We start from the raw sequence: 10,331 nt of genomic DNA, 5'->3' as shown, positions 1-10,331 counted from the left end.
GATGTTTCCTCCCGCTTTAGTGAAATGATCCGAAACTCTCCCTGCTTCTTCTCCGTCCACTGAGGGTGAGGGTCATGAGTGAGGACTCGACCTCAAAGCCGTTTATGTTTCTGGGAGTTTTGAGATTAGAGTGTCAATCCTGTGAAATTCTTCCTCAAAATTCAGGCTTTTTATTACAGTTCTGAGATTTTCGGGGGAGAAAAAGATTTACAATTGTTCTCTTTGCTCCTTGCTGCCCCCCCCCCCAAAAAAAACCTGCTGTAGTTCTGAGAAAAAAGTCTGAATTCAGAGAGGAAAATAATCACAACAGTCAGAAAGTCAAAACAGACGGAGCTGTGACTTTATTTCAAAACGTTTGGTCACATTGTCCTCCGTCATGTCTGGATTAGGATTACTCTCACTGATGGTTTGTGTCTCTTGGTGTGTCCTCTTCAGAGATTTGACTCTTCAAACACTCAGGGGACATCTGTCTCTAAAAACATCTCCAGATATATTTTTCTGTTGTCCTGTTTTCCCGTCACGCTGAGGGGGCGGAGCTTGTTGTCATGCCGCCTGCAGGGCTGTCAAAACGACTCACCTGCTGACACACACACACACACACGGTCCTTTTATCTTTGCTTACAGATGTCAGCACAGCTCCTAATTGTGTCTCCTTTAATGAATTCCTCCTCCTCTCTCTCTGAGCGTAAAGTAATCTGAATCACCTGACTCCCAGCTGCTGGTGTTCAGACAGAAGGCCGAAGGTACAAATAAAAAGACACAAAGAAGACTCTCCTGCTCCAGAGATAGGACAGCATGTCTTCCAGAGACCTTCCTCGTCCTTTACTGGTAAATGAAAGTGGTGAGGGTCCACAGTCTCCTCCTTCCTGTCTACAGGCCCAGCAGGTTGATGCTACTGCGTTAGCTTCATGTAGAGACAGGGTGTGTGAGAGGTTGGATCAGAACCAGGTGAGTCTTCAGTCTGAAGGCGTGTCAGTGGGGAGCTCCATCAACCAGTCTAGGGGGGGGTCTAGTGCGCCCTGTCAGACGTAATGATGATCGTTGTAGACTCGAAAACCAACAGGAAGTCGGCTAGTTTGTATCTTGGGTGTTTTTTCTATGCTTTTTTTGGTCCATTTTGCGCACTTTGACCAACCCTCCTCACGGATTTCTGTCTTTAAAAGTTGGACAGTTTGGTCTAAACACGTCGAGGATGCACCCTCTAAACGTCCTTTAACCTCACAGACATTGAAAGGAGCACAGTGAGACATAGCGCCACCTGCTGCCAACAGGAAGTTCATTTTGTGCACTTTTTACTTGATCTCCCCACAGATATCCTTCCACAGTCTTCTGAACTTGGACACCTCGAGGACCAAACGTGAAACAAACAGATGACCGTCTTAAGACTGGGAAACCAACAGAAAGCTATTTTTTGTTTAGGATGTTTTTTATGAATATTCTTCGCACTTTGACCAACGTTTCCCACAAATGTCCTTCTACGGTCTTCAGTTTGGTCAGTTTGAGTTTTTTTGTCTATTTTGCGCACTTTTATAAACAAGTGTCTTTCAAATTTGGAGATTTTCTTCTAAACACGTCGAGGATGCATCCTCTAAACGTCCTTTACCCTCACAGACATTGAAAGGAGCACAGTGAGACATAGCGCCACCTGCTGCCAACAGGAAGTCAGTCTTTCAGTCTCATTTGATCTTTTTAAAGGAACAGACGATCGTTTGAAAATCTCCCTCCAGATGTCCTCCCCCCGTCTTGTATCGTCTTCAGGTCTAAACCCACAGACGATGCGTGTGAGGACGTCTCCCACAGCGTGGATGTTTGTAGCTCTGATCTAAAGTGTTTTTATGACCCCCCCCCCCCCCCCGTAGAGGCCGTAATGTGCAGTAATATGTGGAGCCTCAGAGTCATGCTGGGAATAATCTCAGCTTTTAATATTCCTGCACAAACAAACCCTGCCCCCCCCGACGCGTTGCAAGATTTACAGAAACACGTCGTGTCCCTGAAGCCATCAGCATGATTAACCAATCACGGAGCCCCCCTGCTGGTGATGGAGCAGCTGCTCTGTGATTGGCCAGCCGGTGGCGCGTCTCAGACGAGACGTACGCGTCACCTGGGGCAGCGTCTGCCCGTCTCCTGGGTGGTCAGGTGAGTCACTGCCTGCACCTGTGTGACATCATCATGGCTCTTACTCAGGTGAGTGCACACATTGGGGAGGAAACGTCTCCTTCAAAATAAAAGCATCAAAGAACTGTAAACTGCAAGGAAGCTTAGGTTGAGACTTGTATTTTCAAAATAAAAGCCCCATCGGGAACCTGGCATCCTGGCCTTACACCGAAAGATTTTAGAACCACCTGGTTACCATGGCACCTGTTTCCCTCCAAATAGCAACCTCAGCCATCAGGGGGCTAGCGGCTAACGGCTAGCGACAGAATGTGTTTCACACCTGTCCTACGCTGTTACCGCGGAGACGGTCCCTGTAAAGGTGGCTGTCTGCTCCTGACAGCTGATTGGATCGGCCTGTTGCTGCGAGTTACAGGACACACACACACACACACACACACACACACACACACACACACACACACACAAACACACTTTTCTTGACTTCATGTAAAGTACTAATAATTTGTTGTTTTTAAAAAAATGGTGTCAAAAGCTAGCTGCTGAGTTCATACGTTCATTTGGACACCCTAAGTCTGTGTGTGTGTGTGTGTGTGTGTGTGTGTGTGTGTGTGTGTGTGTGTGTGTGTGTGTGTTTGTGTTTGTGTGTGTGTGTGTGTCGTGCAGCAGTGTGTGTGTGTGTGTGTGTGTCGTGCTGTGCAGCAGTGTGTGTGTGTGTGTGTGTCGTGCTGTGCAGCAGTGTGTGTGTGTGTGTGTCGTGCCGTGCAGCAGTGTGTGTGTGTGTGTGTCGTGCAGCAGTGTGTGTGTGTGTGTGTGTGTGTGTGTGTGTTGTGCCGTGCAGCAGTGTGTGTGTGTGTGTGTGTGTGTGTGTCGTGCTGTACAGCAGTGTGTGTGTGTTTTTGTCATGCAGCAGTGTGTGTGTGTGTGTGTGTGTCGTGCTGTACAGCAGAGTGTGTGTGTGTGTTTGCCATGCAGCAGTGTGTGTGTGTGTCATGCTGTGGAGCAGTGTGTGTGTGTGCGTCGTGCCGTGCAGCAGTGTGTGTGTGTGTGTGTGTGTCGTGCTGTACAGCAGAGTGTGTGTGTGTGTTTGTCATGCAGCAGTGTGTGTGTGTGTGTCATGCTGTGGAGCAGTGTGTGTGTGTGTGTGTGCGTCGTGCCATGCAGCAGTGTGTGTGTGTGTGTGTCGTGCTGTACAGTAGTGTGTGTGTGTGTGTGTATCGTGTTGTGCGGCAGTGTGTGTGTGTGTGGTGCCGTGCAGCAGTGTGTGTGTGTGTGTCCTTATTGCTTCTCGTCCATTAACTGAAGCACACTGAGAATATGCAGCAGCTGATTACATCACACACTGTGAGGAGCCAATCAGGGATCAGCATTCTGCTCCGATGTCTCCTCTGTCCTTGTCTCCTCTGTCCTTGTCTCCTCTGTCCTTGTCTCCTCTGTCCTTGTCTCTTCCTTCCTTCAGTGGTGGAAAGTGTCTTCAGATGTATGCAGATGTGTTCATGACTCCTCTCTTCACTGGGCTGATGAGTCTCTCAGTGTCCGCCTGCTTTCATCCTCTCTAATGCCTCCTTGTCTTTCTCCTCTCCTCTTTCCTTCCCTCCTTGTCTCTCGTCTTTCCTTGTGTCCTTGGGTCTACTTTCCCCTTCTCGCCTCCTTACATCCTTGTCTCTATTTTCCTGTTTTTTTCGTGTCCGTTCGTCCTTTCCTCTCCTTCCTCTATTCTATTTACTTGTGTCCTTGTTTCTCCTCTCATCTTTCCTCTTATCACCTTGTTTCTTCTCCTCTCTCCTTACATCCTTGTCTCTCATTTTGTTTCCTCTTTCCTTCTCTCTGTCTCTCCTCTCCTCTCTCCTCTTTACTTATTTCTTTGTCTCTTCTTTCCTTCCCTTGTTTTTTTCAATTTCCTTACCTCCTTGGCTCTCCTTTCCTCTTCTTACATCCTTGACTCATTTTCCCTTGTCTCCTCTGTCCTTGTCTACCCTTCTTGTCCCTAACACTTTGTCACTTCCTTGCCTCCTTGTTTATCCTCTCTTATTTCCTCACCTCTGTTTCTGTCCTTTCTGTGGTGTTGAGTTTCTGTGTGATCTGAACAAAATGTCCTGCTTTATTCTATAATATGTATTCTATTATATTTAATATACTTGTCTCTCCTTTTTGTCTCCTTGTCTCTCCTTTTTGTCTCCTTGTCTCTCCTATTCTCACCTCCTTGTCTCCTCTCTCCTCTCTAATTGGCTCTTTAGCTTCCTGTTGGGAGGACATTGTTTCTGCCCATCAGTCCCAACAGTTTTCCCAGAATGTCACTGGGCATCGGCGGGGGGTCACATGTTGTGTGTGTGTGTGTGTGTGTGTGTGTGTGTGTGTGTGTGTGTGTGTGTGTGTGTGTGTGTGTGTGTGTGTGTGTGTGTGTGTGTGTGTGTGTGTGTGTGTGTGTGTGTGTGTGTGTGTGTGTGTGTGTGTGTGTGTGTGTGTGGTTGTGATTAGTCCAGACTGATGGACATTCTTTGTCATCAGATTGGTCGGTTCACAGCGAGACGTTTTATTGGTCAGTTCCTCGGCGGGGGGGCGCTGTGACTCAGAGTCTCCTGCTGCCCCCCTACACACACACACACACCCCGTTGGACCTTATGAACCCATTAAAGCAGCCCTTCATGCATAATGTTGATTATCTCAAAGAGAGAGCAGAGCGACGCAGAAGAACGAAAAGAGATTCAAACGATCAAACAGAATCCGAGAAACGCCAAAAAAGAGATGCAAACAACCAGAGAGAGACGGAGCGACTCCGAATGATGAAACATAGAAGCCAAAAAAACCAATATCAACCAAAACGAGTCAAAAACAGAAGCAAAGGGATCCAGAAACATCCAAAAGAGACGCTTTACAAAAAGCTAATCAAACAGTGAAGCCACAACCCAAAAGAGAAGACAAATAAACAGTTGATTTAAAAACACTCAAACCCTGAAGAAGAAGAAGAAACACAGATCTAAACCGGAATGAAGTCCAAGCGTTTCCTCACATGTGGGGAGACTTCAGATCTGAAACCCAGGGACACCTGAGGACTCAGACAGGAAGTCCACCCGTCACCCTGAAAACACAGAGACGGTAACCAACAGCTGACAGACTGAGATAACACACACACACACACACACACACACACACACACACACACACACACACACACACACACACACACACACACACACACACACACACACCTGTTCCACCTGATAACAGTTTAATCTGTTTTCAATTATTTCTGATTTCTTTCCGGAGGGCCTGCCGGACACAGCTGGCTTATTTCTGTTTTAATAAAAATAAGTTGTTACTTTTAATCCGTGCTTTAGTTTCTGCAGACACACACTAACACGAAGACAAAAGATAACTCATATTGTGCGTGTGTTTTCCATCTCCCCGGTGCAGGAACAATCACCGTGAAGGAAATGAAACACCGACCATTAGTTACTCCTGCAGGAGAGACTTTCAAATTAAAAGCCCTCTTTTTTCAGAATAATATCTGAGCTTCACACTCAGCGCTCAGTCAGATTTATTATAGGATTCACATTGATCCGTGTGAGCGTTTTATGTAAACAGAGAAACAAACTGATGACAAAGAATTCAAACAGGGAATAAAAAGCATCCGATGGTAAAGCTTTAAAATCTTCCAGTCTAATGGGGTCTCTGGGCGCTCCCCCATCGTTACCACCGGCTCGAGGGCTGCAGCACACCTGGGAGACTCCGTCATGGAGCGGCAGCCCAGGCTGGGCAAAGGGCTGGGCTGCAGGGGAGGGTCAGGGAGAGACAGCACAGTGTGCCCCCTCCTGTCATACAGAGTTATTCTAACATGAACTTCAGTCCGCAGACCGGCTCAGAGGTTCCGGTTCTTCTCCCAGTCTCTACAGAGTTATTCACCACGTCCTGAGATCAGATGTACTGTCTCATGTCCTCCTGCAGTCTCCAGAGGATACTGTGAACCCTCCCCTCAGAGCTGACGATCATCTCTGATGAACTCTGTAACGCTGCTTTTGCTCTCCAAATTCTGCTATTGTTGAATTTCTCAAAATGTTTACTATTTCTGAAAATCTCAATTATTTTAATCTTTTCTCAAATTCTGATTTTCTTCCAAAATATTTTGACTTTTTCTGAAAAATTCAAAATTCTGTCTTTTTTTCTAAACTCTTGAATGTTTGTCAGAAATGTGTCATCATTGCGACATTTTTCTTAAAATTCTGAATTTAATCTCAAAATCTCAACATTTTGACTTCTATTCAAAATCAGAACATTTCTTCTGGCCTCGCGGCGCCTTCACCACAGGATCTACAGAGGTATTAACAAAGTCCTCACATGAGAGTCATTCTAAAAGTTCCCTTTAAAAGGTGGTTTATGAGGACATCAGTCTCCACCCTAAACTGCTCCTGTGGGCACTGTCCACAGTATTGATGTGTTACACGCCCTCTATATGTAATGAGCGCTGAAAAAGTGCAATGAATTATAAATGTGAATTATATCTTAACAGATGAAGGTGGTAAGCTGTAAGGGAAGTCTAACTTTTCCAGGCAAGAAATCCAGAATCTTTTGACCTAAACCCTGAGACTCATACCCGTGAAGGAGCTTGTTTACGCGCTGTGTGGAAGATCACCATGTCTTCATTTACTTTCAGTTGGAGCCGTTTGTGAGACTCTCAATCTGCATGATAGTGTTTTATTAGAATTGTTGTCCTTAACCCTTTACTTTTACTAATGTGATGATGGTTTATTTCTCCGTTACTGAAACAGAGGACAGTTTTTAAATCCTGATTCTGAATTTACATGCAGTCCATTATCAGCAGAGCCGGGAAATTAAGGAGAAGGTACTGGATCGTGTGCAGAGTTAATATCTTATCTTTACTGTGGGTTAGTTGTAATGGTTAACACACACACACACACACACACACACACACACACACACACACACACACACACACACACACACACACACACACTCTCAGCAGTGTTTAATGTGTCGAGTCAATATTTGCTCTCTCTCTGTGATCTCCATTAAAGGTTAATTAGACTCGCCCTGCTGCTGTGTCACTCCCATCACTCCCTGCTGCCGCCTGTTCTCACGTCCTGCAGCATGGGAACACGTGCACCAAGCATGTCACATCCTCTCAGCAGCAGATGTTACGGAGGTTTCATGTAAAATTGAACAAAAAAATATGCAAAGCAACCAAAATAAGATGCAATATGACTAAAAAATAAAAGCAAAACATCAAACACCCAAGAAAAGATGTAAAAACAAACCCCAAAAGACTACAAAGTGCTTAAAATCAATCAAAATAAATGGTGAAAGAGACACAAAACGACCAGAAGTAACCCTAAGACGACGCAAAATGCCAACAAAGACATTACCAGGAATAGACGCCATATGACCATCGCCATCCCAGAAGTTGAAGGTGTTTAAGAGACTCGATCATACAGAGTGTCTTTCTAATGTTCCACATCAAACTCTGGACAGATTGGAGGCGGAGCCACAAAGTTGACTGATTTCTCTTTTTATTGATAGTTACATAAATTATTCAGGTACAGTGCAGCCAGACAGCTGGTGATTGGTCCATCCAATCGCAGAGGGGAAGGTCAGGTGATCGGCCGGTTGGTCAGCTGGAAACAAAAAACAATGAGGACAGGAGAGAGACACAATACAGTTATCTAGACGTACCTAGAGGTACCTGGGCGGGGCTTAAATACACACACAGGTACCTGGGCGGGGCTTAAATACGCAGACAGGTACCTGGGCGGGGCTTGAATACACACAGGTACCTGGGCGGGGCTTAAATACGCAGACAGGTACCTGGGCGGGGCTTGAATACACAGACAGGTACCTGGGCAGGGCTTAAATACACACACAGGTACCTGGGCGGGGCTTAAATACACACACAGGTACCTGGGCGGGGCTTGAATACACAGACAGGTACCTGGGCGGGGCTTAAATACACACACAGGTACCTGGGCGGGGCTTGAATACACAGACAGGTACCTGGGCGGGGCTTAAATACACACACAGGTACCTGGGCGGGGCTTTAACAGGAAGTGAAGCCCTTCCAGTAGAAGTTCTTGCAGCCGGCTTTGCGTTCACGAGGGGGCAGGTTGTTGGGGGGGTCGACGGACCGCTCCAGGTTCATCTTCCCTCCCGTTGCCATGGAAACGACCTCAGCCTCCCGCTGGGCGGAGTTGGCGGGCAGAGGCATCTGAGCCAGCAGTTCTTCCACCGCACGCTTACTCCAGTCCTGAAACCACGTGTAGAGGGTTCTTAGAGACCAGTAAGGATACGCCGTGTCCCAGTGGACAAGTTACAACAAATAGGAGATGTTTAAAAACTAAAAGACCCAATAAATGCCTCAAGGGACAAAACAAACATCCCCTAAAAGAAACAAAAACAAAGTCCCGTTTAGTTCCTGTTTTATTTTGAAAGGTGTTCACCCCCTGCTTCCTGTCTCTGGGTTTCTCCTCCTGTCTGATCACCTGATTGTGTTCACCTGGTGCCCCTGTGTTTCCCCTCTACTTTAAAGAGTCCTCTCCTGCTGATGTTCAGGTGTATATCAGTATGTAGCGTCTCTACTTTAAAGAGTCCTCTCCTGCTGATGTTCAGGTGTATATCAGTATGTAGCGTCTCTACTTTAAAGAGTCCTCTCCTGCTGATGTTCAGGTGTATATCAGTATGTAGAGTCCCTACTTTAAAGAGTCCTCTCCTGCTGATGTTCAGGTGTATATCAGTATGTAGAGTCTCTACTTTAAAGAGTCCTCTCCTGCTGATGTTCAGGTGTATATCAGTATGTAGAGTCTCTACTTTAAAGAGTCCTCTCCTGCTGATGTTCAGGTGTATATCAGTATGTAGTGTCTCTACTTTGAAGAGTCCTCTCCTGCTGATGTTCAGGTGTATATCAGTATGTAGTGTCTCTACTTTAAAGAGTCCTCTCCTGCTGTTCAGGTGTATATCAGTATGTAGTGTCTCTACTTTAAAGAGTCCTCTCCTGCTGATGTTCAGGTGTATATCAGTATGTAGTGTCTCTACTTTAAAGAGTCCTCTCCTGCTGATGTTCAGGTGTATATCAGTATGTAGTGTCTCTTCTTTAAAGAGTCCTCTCCTGCTGATGTTCAGGTGTATATCAGTATGTAGAGTCTCTACTTTAAAGAGTCCTCTCCTGCTGATGTTCAGGTGTATATCAGTATGTAGTGTCTCTACTTTAAAGAGTCCTCTCCTGCTGATGTTCAGGTGTACATCAGTATGTAGTGTCTCTTCTTTAAAGAGTCCTCTCCTGCTGATGTTCAGGTGTATATCAGTATGTAGAGTCTCTACTTTAAAGAGTCCTCTCCTGCTGATGTTCAGGTGTATATCAGTATGTAGTGTCTCTTCTTTAAAGAGTCCTCTCCAGCTGATGTTCAGGTGTATATCAGTATGTAGAGTCTCTACTTTAAAGAGTCCTCTCCTGCTGATGTTCAGGTGTATATCAGTATGTAGTGTCTCTACTTTAAAGAGTCCTCTCCTGCTGATGTTCAGGTGTACATCAGTATGTAGCGTCTCTACTTTAAAGAGTCCTCTCCTGCTGATGTTCAGGTGTATATCAGTATGTAGTGTCTCTACTTTAAAGAGTCCTCAACTGTATAACTCACTACAGGAGAGGGAAGCCCACAGAACGCAGAATAGGAACTCTTTAATTGCTTTGAGTATGGTATAGGTTGCTGATTCATCTCCTCTTTACTTTATAAGATGTTAAAACAGTCCTTGGACCTGGTCTGAGTCTCTCCCCGGCTTCTTGTCAGCACCAGATCTTGTGCTGGTACTCTTGTTTCCAGACTACGACGCGTTGAGCTACGTTATGGGTTTCCTTTTCATTGGGAATGGACTGCTCTGATTGGCTCTCTCACCTGTGACAGGAGTCCGGCGCTGCGGGCTCGTTGCAGCAGCCGATGGTGACGCAGCTCAAGGTCCAGGTCCTGGTCCTGGTACTGCTCCTGGTCCCGCTCTCTGTCGGCCTGTGAGGAAACACCGGGGCCGCACAGAACCAATGCCACGACAACCAAAACGGCGGGACAACGGACGCACTGCATACCTGCAGGGAGAAGAAGAGCAGAGGTGAGCAAAGGAAAGATTCAGAGCGGAGCTGAGGAGAGAGGAAGGCTCGTACTGTCTGCTGGTCTGGGTTCTTCTGCTGGTGCTGTAGGAGGTTCTAGTCCTGGGCTTGTTTTCTG

General features: G+C 46.2%; 1 protein-coding gene across 1 annotated transcript; it reads right to left on the bottom strand.

Moving 5' to 3' along the window:
* Positions 1-7,620: 7,620 nt before the first annotated feature.
* sst1.2 (somatostatin 1, tandem duplicate 2) lies at positions 7,621-10,331 on the bottom strand. The gene is made up of 4 exons (XM_063907577.1): positions 10,268-10,331; positions 10,008-10,192; positions 8,150-8,368; positions 7,621-7,742 (listed from the first exon to the last, which is right to left on the bottom strand). Exons 2-3 carry the CDS (start codon positions 10,188-10,190, stop codon positions 8,162-8,164), a joined length of 390 nt encoding a protein of 129 aa, XP_063763647.1. The 5' UTR covers positions 10,191-10,192; positions 10,268-10,331; the 3' UTR covers positions 7,621-7,742; positions 8,150-8,161.

This window comes from Eleginops maclovinus, chromosome 18 (genome assembly GCF_036324505.1).
Source record: "Eleginops maclovinus isolate JMC-PN-2008 ecotype Puerto Natales chromosome 18, JC_Emac_rtc_rv5, whole genome shotgun sequence".
NCBI classification, from domain to species: Eukaryota; Metazoa; Chordata; class Actinopteri; order Perciformes; family Eleginopidae; genus Eleginops; species Eleginops maclovinus.
Note: the sequence above shows the minus strand (reverse complement) of the source record. Positions and strands in the feature narration are given on the sequence as shown.

What these genes read in the sequence shown, in the direction of transcription:
- sst1.2 (XM_063907577.1), bottom strand. Translation starts at nt 10,190, where the DNA reads ATGCAGTGCGTCCGTTGTCCCGCCGTTTTGGTTGTCGTGGCATTGGTT. An exon ending in GCGCCGGACTCCTGTCACAG is followed by an intron (nt 8,369 to 10,007) that starts GTGAGAGAGCCA and finishes ACGTGGTTTCAG; the next exon opens with GACTGGAGTAAGCGTGCGGT.